General features: G+C 39.3%; 1 protein-coding gene across 7 annotated transcripts in view; it reads left to right on the top strand.

Moving 5' to 3' along the window:
• The window catches only part of LOC139118524 (sodium/potassium/calcium exchanger 3-like), a 57,838-nt gene that overhangs the window by 2,666 nt on the left and 35,921 nt on the right, over positions 1 to 19,251 (top strand). For 2 of the 7 annotated variants that reach the window (XM_070681863.1, XM_070681859.1), the window contains exon 1: positions 11,109 to 11,245. The exons of 3 other annotated variants lie outside the window; for them this stretch is intronic. In XM_070681863.1, the coding sequence (XP_070537964.1) occupies positions 11,232 to 11,245 (14 nt within the window). In that variant the 5' untranslated portion in view covers positions 11,109 to 11,231. Of the gene's footprint in view, positions 1 to 7,203; positions 7,597 to 11,108; positions 11,246 to 19,251 lie in introns of those variants that run through there. 2 more of the 7 variants (XM_070681860.1, XM_070681864.1) reach the window with 2 other exon arrangements.

Here is a 19,251-nt window from a genome sequence, read left to right as displayed (position 1 = left end):
ACATTGCGCCTTGTTTTGTGATAACCCCTGAGTACCGGTAAGTGTAAGCACGTGCTTAATTTGGAAACTTCAAATCCTGCAGCAGTTTTTATTAAATCAAAGCGTCACTCCTTTAAACGATGTAGCCATTAGATTCATATCCGTTTTACAAATTAAGTGGCCAGCACCGTTCTGTATACGTAATGACCAGTAACGCCTTGAAAGCTTTCCTCTCGAGACAAAAGTCGTGTGCGCCTGCGCAGTCTGCCGCGGTAATAGTTTGGTACGGACCTAAATTATTCGTGCGGTCTCGCCATTGTTGAGTACAACACACCGATAAAAGATCAAATCAAATCGTCTTTTAATGTGGGATCGCATCCATTTTTCCCACTGATGCCAGGGAAGCTACAGGCGATGTGTATCCAAATCATTTATCGAATTTGAATGCATGTTTTTTATCTATCATTTGATGCTTGAGTTAAGCTTCCAACATTTGGTGGCGTGTTTGGAAACGTTTACAATATTGCGTCGCCAGAACAAACGCACTTATTTAGTTCCCTATACAGAAGGCGAAAAGATCGCCGTGTGACGTAAAACAGCTATTCTTAACCTACTTGTCGCATTTCCGAGCACGCATCATCAGCTTCATGCGGATGTCTGTTGGAAAATCTCCATGGAATAAATACCGTTCTTGTTGATATAAAAAAGCGGACCCCGTTCTTGATAACAGTGCCTGGCGACTGTACAGAAAGGTTGCAACTGGAAAAGCGTCATCCAACCGTGCGATGCATGCGATGTAAGCGACAGAAATCTTATTTCCGGTTTCGAAATGTCGACAAAGTGGTCACACCAGCTTTCCCGCCTTGTCTCGTAATGGCATCTGACATACAAATATCTTTTATTATCAGTAATAGTGAAAGCTACCACTTAAGCTGACGAATTTCATCAATGTTCGAAGATTCCAACCGCCCTCGCGGTCATGTAGAATAAGGGTAGGACGTTGTAACGTGATGTAACCTGTAGCCCGAAGATCGGTCATTGAAATTATCTATTGAGATGCAGTTTATACCACCTCAGCCGATGATCTGGTGTGTATTTCCAAATAACCGGAGCAGCGAAAGCGACGGTGATCTCAAGTGGCGTGAAAACATTGTCCAACGTAGGCAGTCTCTCGTTCAACAACAAGTTAACAGATGGCTCATAGCTGTTTAGTAATACGCGTTTGTCTGGAACCATGCCAGTCTGCAAGTCGTTTGCCGTTCGGCTTAGACTTAAGGACTCGTATTTTTCCCCCTTTGACTAGTTCTTTAATTAAAATCGCAGCAGTTTACGCATTACAGAGATCGAGTCCCCAAGGACAGAGGACGCACCAGACAGCCATGAATGAAAGTATTAAATATGACTATGTGTGGAATTATGAGGTCGACCCACAAAGTTAGAGTGACCTGTTCTCCCTGGAAGTCGATCAAAAAGGAAAAAGAATCCCTCTCGGAAATTGCGAAGTAGTAAAATATGTTGAAGAGACAGGCTGGATAAATTTAGCTCCGGGTCAGTTTACATTTGTGACTTATGTTTGGTATTTAATATAATATCCTTGACCATAAAGAGTGGGAAGACCGGACAACAAGACAGGAATTTCAAAAAATATTTCTGGTAGGAAAAAGTTCAATAGATTACTTGTCATAACATGTTTTATTTTGCTCGCTGACAGTGAAGCCTTACAGTATATTTTGAAGGTCAAATTCGGCACGATAAAGCAGCACTCCTACGCAAAGCGTAAAAATTGTAGGGTGTTTTTAATTTTCTAAAAATGGTCGTGCAGTTTCTGTGGAATTTGTTTCGTCTCCGTGTCGTTTCCGAGCATGACTGGTGCGCGCTTCTGAGTACCGTGTTCCTGTGAGTCCCGCTAAGTGTCGACTACACTTTCAAAGTGAGATATCATCGACTCACTATCACAGCCCCCTTTTTCTGTTTCTGGCAATGCGTAAAGTAAGGTAAAGTAATTCAGTCAACTTTCTTACAATTTTTACATACATACATACACACATGTACACACATGCATGCATACATACATACATACATACATACATACATACATACATACATACATACATACATACATACATACATACATACATACATACATACATACATACATACATACATACATACATACATACATACATACATACATACATACACACACACACACACACATACATACATACATACATACATACATACATACATACATACATACATACATATATACGTACGTACGTACGTACGTACTACACACACCACACACACACATACATACATACATACATACATACATACATACATACATACATACATACATACATACATACATACATACATACATACATACATACATACATACATACATACATACATACATACATACATACATACATACATACATACATACATACATACATACATACACATGTACATACTTAAGCTTACATGTACACATACAGATACATACATCCGGGGGTTTACGGAAATTTGCACGAGTAACATGATTCGCCATCCAAGGTGTGTGAAATTACTTGCCGTTAGGAGTAATGGGAGTCGAGTGCGAGGTTAAGCCTCATTTACAGCGGCATAATTCCTCTTCCTCCCTTGCCATCAATATTATTCTGATAATTGACACCAACGATTATGGCAACCACACGAAGGATCACGGAGTATTGCACGCAGAATACTCCACAGACTTGATGACGTTAACCATACTTCAGCCTGTTCAACATACATTATAACTTGTTCGATTAGATGGCACTAACTAGTAATCTAGAAAGAAGAGGAAGTTGATGTACCTTTCGCTAAAAATTCTCTGAAAATATCACGGTTAATTTCCGCTGACAGAAACCCCGCGTGCTCAGTTGAAAAATTTAATTCAAAATTACCATGCAGCAATTGACCAAAACAATTCTGCATTCAGGCACTTCATCTATACAATGTTTTTATCTCTATAGAAATGTAGTCATTGCTTAAAGTAGCATAGCTGCTTTACATGTTGTATCCTCTAGACACCTGGTTTTACATGTAAGTGGCGGAAACCACTTGGACACATGAACACGCATAACCTCGATGAAGGAGTATATGGTGTCGCTTTTCAATGGATCTGGAATACCACTGTTGAAAATTCTGAAAAGTAAACTGAAAAACGAGACAGTTGAAGGAAAACGCCAATATGAAATGCTTAAGCTTATGGTAATAGTTCTACGTCGAATGATGAAATCCTGTCACAAGGAATCTTCGTGTATACGCTACTATATAGGATCATCAACTGTCTCAGGACTTTAAATGAATATATGGTCAGACATTTTATATGGGAAAAGCCTTCTTGGATTGATCCCAAAAATATTGAGCGAGATTAATTTGCAAGATATTTCAACCTGGCTGATAGATCGGGGAGTTGAAAGAGTGTCAACAATATAAAACAGGTTTCTCAAATGTTGAATTGAAGATGTGATCTTATCAACCACTGGGAGTTCACGACGTTTGCAGATGAAAAACTAACATCTGTTTTTTTTCTGCAACTGAGCATTCTCGAAGAAAACGACTTATCGGCAAATCAGCCGAACTGTTTCATGGAATCTCATTAGGATTATGGACTATAATTTGAAACGAACACTACCTTTCGCTTCTTTCATCGTTGTGCCGTAAAGGCAAAATAAAGTAGTCCCGTTTGATATCTAAGGAACAATGCTGTTCAGGTTTCAATCAGTAGGCCTATTTATTTATCCCTTTTTTTTCGATTTCAAATGTTCAAAACGACCACTTACCAAATTCAGTGTGTCGTCAGCTTTAGAAGGGACTGGACATAAATTACAGGGGGGGGGGTGGGCCGGTGTTTTTCGAAAAACCGCTGCGTAAAAAATAGTGACCCTTCAAAAGTTCATGCACAAAAATTAGTGACCCTCCCCCTTATCCGTGCATGAAAATAAGTGACCCTCCCCTGTTACTCAATACCCCCAAAAAAACCCCGCAATGTATTAAAGACCCCCTTCTGACTTGCTATACTTTTTAAGTCGCCCTCCCGAAAGGAAGGCAAAATGTGGCCGATATAACGCGTTGTCCAAGAAATATCAAATCATATGTGTGTGATAATTCATGTAAATGTACTTTGCTTGAAGTGGCAGGTAAAAAGTGCATGCCTGTACAAAAATGTAATTTTTAGATTTTATCGATAATGTTGATTCACTATGCATGTAGTCGACTATAAGAAAACTACGAACGTGTATTTTCCAGTATAAAACTAGCTATATCTGTTCATATACAGATGTTTAATAACTGATATAGATATACTTGATTAGCATGGGTTGTTTACAAGTGCACATGTGAACAAGATATTTGATTTTGGAATTTCTGTCAAAATGTTGATCCACTATACATGGGAGTCTATGACAAAACTATACATGGGAGTCTATGACAACACTGTCAAAAATTTTCAGAATTAAAATTTGCACTATTTGTGCATATATGGACCCTCAATAATTGACATAATTGTGCTTGATTAGAAGAGGGTGGTAAAATGTGCATCTGTGTACAATAACTTTGTTTTTGGAATTTCGCATAAAATGTTGATCCACTATACATGGGAGTCTATGACAAATCTGTAAAAAAAAATTTCAGAATTAAAAATATGCACTATTTGTGTATATATGACCCTGAATAATTGACATAATTGTGCTTGATTAGAAGAGGGTGGTAACACGTGCATCTGTGTACAATAACTTTGTTTTTGGAATTTCGCATGAAATGTGGATCCATTATACATTGTAGTCTATGAAGAAACTATGAATAATTTTTTTTAAATACAAAACTTGGTAAATCTGTGTATTTATGTATGCTTGATTATTGATATTTATGTTCTTGATTAGACTAGAGTGGTTACAAGTCCATGTGTGTGTAAGAAATTTGATTTTGGAATTTCACGAAATGTTGATTCACTATACATGGCAGTCTATGGTGAAACCCTATGAATAATTTTTTTCCAATACAAAAATAGGTAAATCTGTGCATTTATGTACACTGAATTATTGGTACTAATGTTCATGATAGACTAGAGTGGTTTCAAGTCAATGGTTGTGCAAGAAATTTGATTTTGGCATATCACTTAAATGTCGATTCACTATACATGGCAGTCTATGATGAAACTATGAATAATTTTTTCCAATAAAAAAATAGGAAAATCTGTGCATTTATGTACACTTGATTATTGGTATTAATGTTCATGATTAGACTAGAGTAGTTTCAAGTCAATGGGTGTGCAAGAAATTTGATTTTGGAATTTCACTGAAATGTCCATTCACTATACATGGCAGTCTATGATGAAACTATGAATAATTTTTTTCCAATACAAAACTTGGTAAACCTGTGCATTTATGTACACCTAATTATTAGTATTAATATTCATGATTAGACTAGAGTGGTTTCAAGTCAATGGTTGTGCAAGAAATTTGATTTTGGAATTTCACCAAAATGTTGATTCACTATACATTGTAGGCTATGAGGAAACTACAAATAACTCATAGGTTATCTGATCCTAAATTGTTATTCAAAAGTTGTTCGACCTGAAGCTTCCAGTTGTTATTGATGACACTATGCACTATTCTGAACAGTTTGTATTCTGTCAATGTCCTCAAAAATTAAAAAATGTACATACAGCGACATGAACGTTTGACACCGACCTATACCCAATGTATTGTCAATGGGAGAATGATGTCAAATAAGTAATCTCCCAAATTGTTATTGAAAGAGTTATTATAGGGGACAGTTATGCACAATAGTGTTGAATAAGTAGAAATCATGACAACTTAAATCAATGTGGCTGCTTGGATCATCAATACATTGTTTATTATACCTGAAATTTGCGCCCGAAGGGCGCGCCGAAAATGGTAATGGCAGAAAATGAAAGTGCCAGGAGGTATTTTTTCTTTTTTCAGTATTCCATAACGTGCACATGCAATTTCAGCTTTGATGCATGAAAAAAGGTGACCCTCCCCATAGGCTTGCACAAAATTTTATGACCCTTCAAAAATGCTTGCGCGAAAAATGGCGACCCACCCCCAAAAAACACCGGCCCACCCCCCCCTGTAATTTGTGTCCAGTCCCTAAGACATACAATTTAATTTGCTCCATGACGCAGAACTACTTTATTGCGACACAATATTGACAAGCAATCCATGGTTTTAAAGCAGATCAGCAAATATTACAAGCAAGTTTATATAGTCCATCGACTTTAGATTATAAAATCATTGAATGATTAAAACAAAAGTGCGCAAAAACACACACGGACTATCAAACAAACAAAACACATTTTCGATATTTTGAAGCCATTATATTTTTAAAGGAAATATTAAAATCAATAAGCAACTCTTGTTAAGGCAACTGTCTACAATTTTGATGTGCCGTCTACCACAATACCAAAAATATAATCTCTATAAATTTCATGTTCAAAAGTGTATCGTTTAAAATGTGTGATGGGGTCCTCAAATATTATTTTGTCATTTTTTTCATTAATTTTGCAAAGTTCCCTCATGCTTGTCCTCTGGAAGAGTTAATCCGTCGTTAACTGCTCAAGGTAACTACCATTGTCGTCAATCTTCACTATCAAGGGCGGCGCGTTTCCCGGAAATTATGATTTCACAGCGATATCACATTCAGCTTCTTTTCAACACAGTTTCTCTGATATTCGCCTAACCTTTCAGAACTGACACAGTGAGATTGCTTCGTTAATTTATTTCTGAATACTTCTTTTCATTTTTTTATAAAATTGCGATGACCACCGAAAATGGGCCGCAAACTCTCTTGTCTTCGCTGTAACCCGTGCATGCATTGTACATGTTTGTACGTCTTATTCGAGGATGTTTAAAATGTCCTAAAACAGACAGATGCATTCCTTTGAAAATGGGTTTATTAAAATGTCACTATCCACTTTGGTTTGGTAAATTAATACACGAAGCGACGGACACTGGTTTTTCCTCACCCGCTAAGATAACATTTCTTTACCACAATACCAAAAATATAATCTCTATAAATTTCATGTTCTTTTCTAGCCACCTCTCCCATACTAGCTTTTGGTCATTGAAGACACACTGAACTCAGGATTGCCCATGTCCGTCACGCGCATACGCGTTCAGTTCTGCGAGACATTCGGACACGTGACTCGCTAGCCAATCATAGCGCGCTGTCAACTGCACCGTTCGTTCATGGCAACCTTTCTTTTCGAACGGCGTTCGATTATATCGGCGAGAAGAATAATGCTTGCCTTACGTATGAAAGACCCGCTCCCATTGTGTAGAATGCGACCGAGAGCAGTAACACCTTCGGAAACAATCTCTTGGATATAGCGGCGCTTGAAACACCCGCGACCCACCGAAAGCTGTCAACATCGTCTCTTCAGCCGAGATAAGCGGCGTAGTATTCGTTCATTTAACTTTCACACTCAGCAACCAGTGGGGAAACGAACAGCGAACCGCGGTCGCCCTTATAGCGATCGCATAGATCAGCCAGGCGGCCAGGTTGGGGCTCGATCTTTTCCGAGACCGGTGTGACATTATGCCCACCACTCAGAGGAATTAGGTAGGTCGGTGTTATTTCATATAATCGTCGTCTTGGATTACACGGCAACACGACGAACAGGGCTTCGGTACTGGTAAAGCACAATGACATCGGCTGTTGTTTGCTATAGCATTACAAGTACTCGTTAAAAGCTTTGTTGATGTTATAAAGCTACTCACGAAGAAGTAAAGAAGTGTATGTCGCTACCCACGATAATGTGTGTATAGTCAGCAGTACTCTATTTATCGCTATTGCCTCCTCTCTCTCTCACCCTGTTAAAAACAAACTTCTGTGAAGCACTCGGAGCGTCTCCGATATACTGATTTCGTTCCATTGCAAGCCGGTTTTAGTGCGTGCACGCGCTGAATTCGAGCGTCGTTGGCAAAATTCGCAAGTAGCGGAACTATTAGCAAAACATCTCAGACTTTGAATTTATGTATAATGCTCGGATCATCGAATAGGATGTCGATTGGAGAAAATTTGTCCATATTCCTATATTTTGCTTCAACACAACGTTGTGCAAGTACACTTGCCACAGCGAGAGGGGTTGACCCGGGGCCAAACCCTGCACTCAACCGAACACCAGTCATGACGACCGCGCGCGGTTCCCTAGTCCGGTCATCGCTACATGATACCCCAAACCTCCGTTAAGGCTTTTATGAATTAGTCATTGTAAATTTCAAAGGGACGGGTCATCGTCGGTGTGGTGTCACTGTCGTAAAACATTCGAATTATGATCGTCTGAAGCAGGGTTTGGCTTCGGGATTCACTAGTGTGATTCAGGGTGTCATAGTTTTATGGCGATTTTATTTTCGCAGGCGGAGAGAAATTTGATACAGGATCATGCTTGACTTTTGTAGTGTAATCGGAATTTCACATTCCAATCACAGCTTATACGGTCAGCGAAACGTACAGCCGAGTACGTTGTATCGGCCCAGAACTGCGTATGTTGTTTTTGTTTCGGGAAAGGTATATCTACACATATCGCTCGTCGGACATCCACAGAGGTCGAAAAGCCATTCTCAAATCAATTTATTATTCTTCATGTGGAAACATATGTATCTTGAAGGGGTGTGGAAGTTCATAGGGTCCAAACACTCGGAAACTCGCCAACCCACGTGTTTCTAAATGTCTCAACGCGTAGTCAAGGTTACCTGTATGGTATTGTTATACCTGCTCCTCTCGACGTGCGTTTTTTATCCCCTTGACCTTGGAGGTAAATAAGGTAAATAATAAATATAGGTAAATAATATTCATGAACGAATTTAGACCAGGCATAATTAATTCAAATAAGATGGTATTTAATTCATGGCAAATTGACGCTTACAATGGAAGTAGGCATTTTCGTCACGTGACTCACTGTGTAGAAAGTACCGGACTGAGCTGAAATTTCAAGTTTATTTCCTTGTATTAAAAAAACAGAATCTCGTATTTGAAATCTATCAAAACAGTATTCTTAAATGATTATTCAAGATTATACTCACAAAATTTTGATCCAAAACAAAAATGGTAAAGTTTATCGCTGGCGAGTAAAAGCGATCGAGACACTTCAAATGCGGTGACCCGCACTGTGACCCCAACTTTCTGTTTACACGATAAATGATATCTCGCGTCTGATTGGTCGGCGCCAAAAATGGGTAGGCTATACTATTCTGTAGGGGGGTTAGACAGCTAGATTAGCCTTCGCCCTTCAAGTTGATGGGTGCAACGTCAAAATCCGACGGAAAATGACAAAGTTACGTAAAAATCAATGTTTTGACCGAAAATTTTACCTAAAACATATAATTTTACAAAATCATTGTACCTCATAGTAGTTTTATGGTTTAATAAGCTATGTAATTGTGTAGTTTGAAAACTCATTTGTGTCCTTGCGTGAAAGCTACGGACACTTTCTTGCCATGGTGCGGTCAACTTCTGGGCATAGCGCCAGCCAGTGGCAGAAAGCTGCACCTTTGACTTTGCTGGATTGTGACGGATGACGGAAAGCAAAGTCGATTTCTCGTTGAAACCAGTACGTTTTGACAGAAAATGTCACAAGCATAAATCAGAATACCTTGATTTATTAAAAAAGTGAGCATTTAATGTGTTTCAAGCTAAAATAATAGTTTTAATGTGACTTTTATTGATGTGTCACGATGTGTTTACCTCTGAGTTTATGACCTGACGGTGACCTAGTTTCATCTGCGTTGTAAGAATTTTGGGTTTTAACTTCAAAGGTGCAGAAATTTAAGGAATTAGAGGTGATTTTGAGTCGTACAGAATGTAAATCATTTCTTTCAATGTTTAAGTAAAATTTAGATATTTTTAAAAATAAATTTCTAGTAAAAATAATGTTTCATTTCATTGTAAAAATATTGATTTTGCAAAAGGAATTTGTGGATTTTAATCAGATGTGGTTAAGGCTTTTCATTTTTGTTTTTGTTTTTATTATATTTTTTCAAAGTTTCACGGAGGTCTGATAACTGTATCTTAAGAATACTTCCCGTCGGTAATAAGTTTGGCAATTGCAAAGGAAGTCATACTTATAACTGGAATAACTGGGCGTAGTCATTATTTGTTCCATGTTTGTCAGAAATCAATGAATTTATTAGATGTGAGTAGTGTATAAAATGCAACTACATATTCATGATGGAGTAATGGGCAATGAAAATTACTTTAATAGAATATACATTATCCAGGCTTGACACGCACTTTGAAGGAAAACTGCATGTTATTGTATGTCTCAAATTGACTGTTACATTTAAAATACAAAAATGTGTCTTCAGGCGTTGCCATGACAATAGGATACTTCATGTGTGACATTCATCCAGGGAAATTTGCTTTCCAATCCACAGTTTAAAAATCAAACACTACTTTGAGTAATATGCTAATAAAAAAACACATAATTGTTTATATTATTAATGATATTGTTGATTTGGAAATTGTGCAGTTGCCATGGTTACTGCAGCATAATTTTCTTTTAATTAACCCCAAACTCAATAGCATTATTCTGTGGACCCATGACAAATGTCACACACGTTTCAGTTGGTATTATCAACATGTAAGAGTATAAAAACATGCAATTATTGTCTTTTGTTTTTATTGCCAAGAACTCATTACCATGGAAACAGGTGACTTTTGCAAAAAAATGGTACCACACGGAAGAACTTATCAAAGTCTCTAGACTGTCCAAATTTCAAGTGATTTGCTTCTGTCAATGCAGAGATATTTGAATTTTTAAGTAGAAATTCCTTCATAATAGGTGCTAATTGGGGTCATTTCAAATAATACATTACAATAGGATCCTATGGTGCTCTCTTTTCAAATCAATCGATCAAATTTAGGAAACATTTTTTCTTCTAATTTCCATAATTCTAGTCCGATTTTGACGAAACAAAAAGATTTCTGCTTGTTACAGTACTACCTATCTGGCTGTAACTGTTTTAGAGGCTGTATCACACTAGATAATTTTGGCTGAAAATCCCTTACAATGGAAGTAATTTCAATTGCCGGGGATTTTGTTTACGCTTGACCGGCGGTTTTGTGCACGACTGACCACCGCTCCGTCCCATATATACGGCGTTCAGCACACCTTGATTTCGGCCATACGTTTCTATGGACGTAGCTTCGGCGGAGGTCATGCCCCTCAAGTGGACTCTTACGTGAGCTGATGACCCATGGTCGCTGGAAAGTAAGTGAGTCTGTTAACTCAGGGGTTAATATGTTAAAAATACCCTTCTTTCATAGTGTCACTTTATGAGTGGTTAGCCAGTCGTTGCGACCCTGAACCGTTACCCAGACACTGTGACCGATATGAAAAGAAACTATGATTACTTACGACCACACTCATACTACAGCGAGTTTCCTTTTTGACAAGAAAGATGTGATTCAATATGAAATAGGTTTGATAAATTGTATGTTCTTGATGACGAATTATATTCATTTCACTTTAAGATCGATCAGCTTTTTCAAAGAGTGTATATTGTTCGAAAGTTACTGCAACGCACCCCTGGAATGCGTAGGACACGGACTTTGGGTCAATGGTTATACGCGGTACGTGGGTTTGAGTTGGCGAATGGGTTTTGCTTATACGATTTACGATTTACGCCGGGTTTGACCCCCTTCATCGCCACACTCTAGTAGACTGCCGTTGTTTTTAATAGGGTGGATAGACGGAAACACGAGGAAATAGGGTGTAAAGTTAAAAATAGGATTCATAAGAGTCTAAATGTACATGCAGAAGCGTAAAAAGGCGTGAACTTCAACACTAAAAGTTCAATAATTTCCTTATTTCTTCCGAAATATAAAACCGAACGCAGCGGTCTCTCGGCAGGATGGTGTCAGTTCTTGTCTGGGCTAAGCTACTGAAATCATATCCGACGCAAAAATATTTGAAGATATCTTGTTTGAGACATTGTGATGATAGAAATGCGTTCCGTTCGGAAGGGTGTCTCGAGCAACTCAACGCGAGAAAACAGATCCCTTCCTCTGCTTCGACATATTGCAGACATGATCAAAATTTGATGACCGCAGTGACGGCCATGACAAGCATTGTTTGCGAATAGCGGCTCACACTTTTCGCCAGAGTAATAACCGAGTAACTATTATCATTCCGATGTCACTACGTCTGTTAATTGCATCCCAACAACGAGAAGTGGAACATTCCGTGAACCTACTAACGCTCGGCAATCTTATCGTCTGCTTCGTTTTTGGCGCCATATTCTCTGCCCCCTCACCAGCAGCCCTTGCTGTCTAAAATTATTCGAAGCCATGTTAGCTTTAAGAACCCGGGCAGGTTTGCTTCAGTGCAGTGGGTTCGGTCAATGATGTCTCGGCTGATTTGTGTTGAACGAGTAACAATGGAGGAAGAAAGCATTTCTGTGCCTTCATTGCCAGTGACGCCATCGTGTTCCTAAGCAACGTCCGCGTCGGCAGTATAGTCCAACCCGTTACACTTAATACATAAAGACTATCTTTCTTTTTCTGTTTTAACTGTCCCTCCAACATACTAACAACACACTTTAAATTCTCACTTGAAAATTTAGCGACAAACGAATTAGAAAGATTTACATTCGTGAAGTTAAATGACGGGAACTTTAATAGTTCTATCGAATTCACCACATTTTTCGCTTGTACTGATAACAAATTATCCTAAAATACCTTGGACCCACTCCTATTTTTCAGCGGCAAGAATCCACTGAATCCGGTTCGCGGTTTACTTGTGTCTGTTTTTCGGGGTGCCGTTCACTATAAAACACGCCGCATTTGTAATCGATAAACACCAGTCGGTGTCCATTTCGGCTATCACCCGTTTGTTCTCGGGTCAGTGCCACTGAAGACGCACTTCGTTACGCCAAACTTAGCCCCGAACGTACACGTCAGATCGTAGTTTCAAGGTTTTACGTTGCTTTACGAGGTTCGGGCCGGCGTCTGGGAAATACTGCGCAGACGTTTTGATAACAATATAATATAATGCTTATAATAAAACTGTAAGCCTCAATTCACAGTCGTCGGCTCCAAAACGCGTTTGTCTCAACCACCGTATATCGTGTCCTCCGCATCGTTCCCGTTTACTTCTTTGTTACGTGTATGCATGAATACACAGTTGTAAGGCAGTCCATTTTCAACTTCATTTAGGAGTGATGGTAAAGTAGTTTAATTAAGCGTCATCACGGTACCTCCACGAATGCATTAAATATAATTAAAAAATATCAATGAACAATAGCTGCATCCGAAGACAAACACGATGGACCCAGCATGCAACGCCACTGGAACCCCATTAATTACAAAACTATTATTAATGCGCCTGCAGCCATTCCACTCGACGACTTTAGTCTCTATGAATAATCGATCTAGTCCGTAGAAAGTCGTGTAAGCCTAACCGCCAGATAGCCGAAAGCCAATTAACTCACGCTGTTAGGGAGAAAGGCATTAATAATTTCTCAAGAAATTTTAATGACAAGCTGCGAAAAAAATTGAGCAAGAAAAGAGCCCATGAGATCACATATTGGATGTTCCTCTATGATAACAAGGAATTAAATATGGCGGCTTTAGGCCAGTTGATAAGATTGGAACGAAGTGCGTCTTGCGTGTTTGATCACAACGCAGTGCTGTGTTAAACGTCACTTTAAAACGCGGCAGAATGATCCATTCACATGCTGAACGATGTTCTTTTTTTAAACCATTGAATTCGTCCTTTTGCAGATGTGTTTCTTTACTCCTTTTGTGCCGTGGAAGTTGGTCTTAAAACGATGACGACAGCTTTTAAACATTAGAACACAGGTAACCCCGTACACACGGTTACAATAGGGCGTGATGACAGGCAAACACTGCCCTTGTCTCGCCACTTCATACCAACAATCCCAAACAACGCGAACGTCCACGGACAAAGATCTGTTGACCTGACTAGTTTGACACATCGAATTTACGATCATTACCAACTGCAAAGCAAGCCTTTTAATGACAACATCGCGACATTTTGAATTATTTGTGGATGGGAGCGACGAAGTCCCGGGCAAATTAGGTATTATATATAAAGAACGTGCCATAGCGGGATATAGTATCCTTTTACGTAATGTACATATCGCATATGCATTCATGACACCAGTTGTCATGGTAACCACTCATTAGTAAACGAACCAATGTCACCCTATATTTATACCCCGGTTTCATCCTTTCCTAAATTCCTTGAAATGTTCAAAGCGTTCATGTACCGCCAATGAGAAGGTGAATTTTGTCTTCAAACGAAAGGGGAAACACAATCATACACATGAGTTTGTTTTCGAATTTGCTGTCTTCTATAAAAAAAGTACAGTATGTGTAAACAACACTTGAGTGTTGCGCGGCGACAAATCTTATCGACTTGAAATCGAAATTATTCTTGATGACGTAGAGAGAGGGCGGTGTAGTTCGAAGATACCAAGTCAATTAGTATTCTCCTCTCAGATTTAAACAATCGAATTACAATTTTTTGCGATTTGTATGCTCTTGCGCCCCTGAGCTTTAGTGCTAAATACAGATTGCGGTTGAAATATGAATCAGTGCCACTAGCGGTTAAGGAAATAAAAAGATTGATCGCAATAGATTGAAATACAAAATGCGGGGCTCAGTAGATCAACCGTTAAAAAGAACAGCATATATCTTCGTGGAGCATGTGTGTTTGGCCAACTAATGGATATTCAATGGCATGGCTGGATGGTGAAGCTGAGAAAATGACACCAGACGTACTCCCTGAAAGTCGTTTGTCGCCATGGTAACTCGTCGTTAGACGTGATACTGATGGGCTAATCATTGCAGTGTAATAATCTATTCGTGGAGAGTTTCAAATCGTCTTAATTGTAAAACCAACACAACGACAACTTTCAAAGAATCGATGTCGTTGAATTTGGTGCTTCTGTAAGGTGGCAATAGTGTATCATATATGATGTTAGGGCGGAGGTATAGGTAACAAAACCGCGTTGTCTACCGTAAGTCATTAAGACACGTAAAAATCTAAAACCTTACATGTAGTCCCTTGAAAGTGGAAATGTTAAAGGTACACGATGCGGCACCTTTCCGCCAGCATTTTGCGTATAATCTGTGTAATTTTGCGCGGGTATAGCTCTGGCGGATCCGCTTCAGAATCCGAATCTGGCACGGCAGGTAATGAAGCATTGTGAACACTGAATACGAAACCATCAGTTTGTTTCTCTTAGAATTTCCGATGGTCGTAAGGAAAATAGGGCGGAGTGTCGGCAATCAAAACTAAGGTGTGTGGTCATACATATCAAATTTTTTCTAGCCGGCGTCAAATCGTTGCTTTGGGCAACAGGGACTGTCATCTCCTCTGGGATGAGTTTCTTCTCTTCCGTGATTAGAAGTCGTTTCCATAGTAACATCTGATATCCTGTCCGAAATAACTTCAAATTAGGGCAGTTGCCGTTCCGAGAAAATGACTCGTCACGAAGGATGCGAATTAAGGAACGTAACCATGGCAACAGATTGAGATTTAATTTAAGTTTTCGAGTGATTTCTCGAACGAGAGTTTCAGAGTTGCTAACAGATACAGCCCGGTGAAATGACTGCACACGCGGACACTGCTAACATTTAAATTACACAAACATATTGCGTTAATCATGGTGGCACGTTGAGCTGTTTATTCAAAAGCTCTCACGGGTGTAGGATATGAACCTATCTGCTATATTTCCAGTGGTTTCCATGGAAGTCGACGTATTCCGCATCTTCTCGCACACAGCGATGATGTCGTCTGCTCCTAGCATAGATGATTTTTTTGTATCAGGACCAAGACAAACGTCACCTGGGAATTCTATCCCTCACCATGCATCCAGAAGGTTGAAGGAAGAAATTTAGGGGGGGGGGGGGGCAATTAGGACAAAATTGTTGAAGCAAATAATAGATTGTCCCACAAGAGGTGTTATGATTCATAAAATAACACTTTGAACTCTGCGCGCAAATGTTTGCCTTGATTTTCAAGAGCTACAACGGAATGTAGTATGGAAATATAAAGGTCAAAATCTGAAGGTCGACTTGTACCTTAACAGTTTCCTAGGAAAGACAAGCTAAGCAAAATCGTAACGCACCAGCTCATGATAACCCTCCCTGGCGGAGCTAAAAAATTATCGGAGCATGGTAGGCGGAGCTGCCTATTTTTCGGAAGAGAGCGAGCAATTTTTCATCATTGTTAATATTAGGATATTCAGTTTGGATATTCATATTCGTCATAATAAGGTCACTAGGTCTTAAACCTCGCTAATTCATCCTAAATAGCAGCTGTACAGCATTGTATCTGTTTTCTTTTCTTCATTATCCTGAACATATTTGTCGTCTTCTCAGTGAGCTACCCATCATCGACTTTCGTGTCGATCACCAGGATATGTGATGTACTCAAATCTTTGCGAAAAGAAAATCGCACGCAGGCTTTAACGTGTATAAGAAAAAGGCGTACAATTCAATAAAATTCGTGATTTGCTCGATCTATAGCGAATGCCTATTGTTGTGAGTCAAAGACACTGACATCATACAGTAAAACCCGGGCCGCACATTCCTCCGATCTATCCATGGCAACGACTGTCACCATGGTTTACGGATTGCCCCGCAAGGAATTCCAGTAGAAATCCTTTATTATTTTCATAAATGGCGGTCACCTTGATCTCAGCCTTTTAAAATGTTCGTCATGGTCAATCTGAAACACTCGAATTCAATAAAATGTTGAAAATCGTGAGCGCAGGCCAGTATTATCGGAATATTATGGACTTACCATTTTCAATTCAGTTCCTCCGGTTCCCATATTGTATATTTTTAGATTCAAAAGAACATTAAAACGTTGTGAAAAATGTATATGCATTTTGAAAAGATTGTTCGAAAAATATATTTACATGACAATATGTGTCTTGGATGGAAACATATCACACTGTGTAATGGTCGCTGTAAAACATCAGGAAAGAACATCCTCTTTTTAAATTTGAGTTGTTATAAAAGTAAGTACGCCGAAAACATGTGTCTGCCTGTTTAATCTGCCTGTCTGTCTGTCTGTCTGCCCATATGTATGTGTATGTATACATACATATGACATGAATGCATGCATGCATGGATCCATCCATGCATGCATGCATGCATCCATCAATCCACACACACACACACACACACACACACACACACACACACACACACACACACACACACACACAGAGTTACATACACACATACATAGTAATCGTAAAGGTATGAACAGTTCCATTCAGAGGAAAACTAATATAATGTTATTATCACTGTGATGCTATGTAAACAGTTCACAGCAGTTTGTGGACAATACCACGATTAACTTTTAAGAAGCAGGTATGAGAGAAACCTTAAAAGTTTCATAAACTCAATTTATTTTTTTTCACACCATGGTAACAGTGAAAATTGTCATTTATAAGCGAATTGGTCTTCAAGTGCGCAAACAACGTGGTCTAGTAAATAGCTGGGCACCAATATTAGATATGCAAACAATCACTATTGTCCTGGTGTTCGGTATAGCGGTTTTCATCGCTTAAGTTTGTTTGTCTTCATTCCCTGGTGAGACAGCTGGCAAATGAAAACGTCACCATCACTTGAACTAATCCGTTAAATTGACACTCCAAACACATCTTCAACAGACGTCATACTCGGGCCACAAAGTCTGCTATTGGGGGGAAAATGATTAGCCTCGATGTCTCTAGGAAACACGACAACACGGTAAATCATTTTGGCGACCCTCATCAGCACAACAACTATGTCACCAGGAGTCTGTGTACTCATCGTGTCGTACAGCTCTTAGGACGCAAAACTTGTTTGCGTCCTAATCCACCTAAATTCTACAGATATGCCAGTTTAAGCAAGGCATCGTATTTCAAAAAACAACTGCATACACGACCTCGTTCCTAAGCTTGAGTCCCATGATCGTGCGTCACCGTTGACCGTGTTTAAATTTGACTATGAAGCGTAAAGTTGTCGCATAGATTTGGCGTGACATACATATTTACCCGTTGCCAACGCAGTGAAAGGGGTATCTTTACATGCGCTGTATGTATTACTCACCAGCCACCGATACATACGTATATGTACATGCATACATTCATGTCTTTATACCAACCTACCTACCTACCTGCCTGCCTGCCTGCCCACCCGCCTACTTACCTACCTGCCTACTTGCCTTTCCACCCACCCTCGAACATTCCGATGATTACATACGTACGGATTCAGACAACATTACACCACAGACATCGAGAAGCGAACAACGCCGATATTATAACAGCAATCAGGGCTGGATAGCCAAGACCTCAGTAAGCCATGGGACATACACTGTCCGGTTACAGGGGATAAAATGTCCATTTTAGGAGAAAAGTTGCTGTTTTTCCGTTGTTATGCTTTGTCCATCTCAAGATGAACCATAAACTCAAACAATGACACACTTTGCCCTGTATGATGTGTGTCAAATATCAACTCGTACTTTGCACAAAATTTTGCGTTTATTCGTTAGCTGATTAGCATGTATCTGGTAAATGGTTAGCATATATTCGACGATTTCTCTGCAATCCATTAAATTGCATAATACCTATGAAGGCCGGACTATGTTTTAATGACAATTGTTTCAACGTGTTTCAAGGTTATGATCAAGGCATCGAGCTTCTTATTAGTAAATAATACCAGACCGATGAACATCATACCCAAATACAGTGGCTTTGCTCTGATGTCTACTGGTGTGAGATAAGTCATGTGTAGTCAAGTATTCACAAAAACACTGTCAGAATATCTCCCAGGGTGAATAATATTCCCGTAATTCTTCTGCATGGTACGGAAGGTAGTTACCAAGTCAAGGCACAGTCCAGGCTCTGTCAGAGTAAACATTTTGAGAAGGTTTAATGTTTTTAAGTGTGTGAGATAGAGATCTTACTCCGGCTAATGATACGACGTCGACTAAAAACCCTGCAAAAGCAATTTCAGACATTTATCAGGGTACCATATCACAGGGATACATTATTTATGATTGAAAAGACTCGCAAAAAACCTTAATTTGCGTTTGCATGGCTAGATTTCAAGTCACGATTTCCTAGGTGGCGCTACGGTAGAGCGGTTGAGCTGTCCGTGCGAGTTAGTAACAACTGTTTTGAACGCAGAATGAATAGTTTTCAGTCAAACGCCACGTCTTGCATTCTGTGAGAGACGGCTAATGAGAAG

This window comes from Ptychodera flava, chromosome 19 (genome assembly GCF_041260155.1).
Source record: "Ptychodera flava strain L36383 chromosome 19, AS_Pfla_20210202, whole genome shotgun sequence".
Taxonomy (NCBI): Eukaryota; Metazoa; Hemichordata; class Enteropneusta; family Ptychoderidae; genus Ptychodera; species Ptychodera flava.
This window is presented reverse-complemented; position numbering and strand designations above follow the sequence as displayed.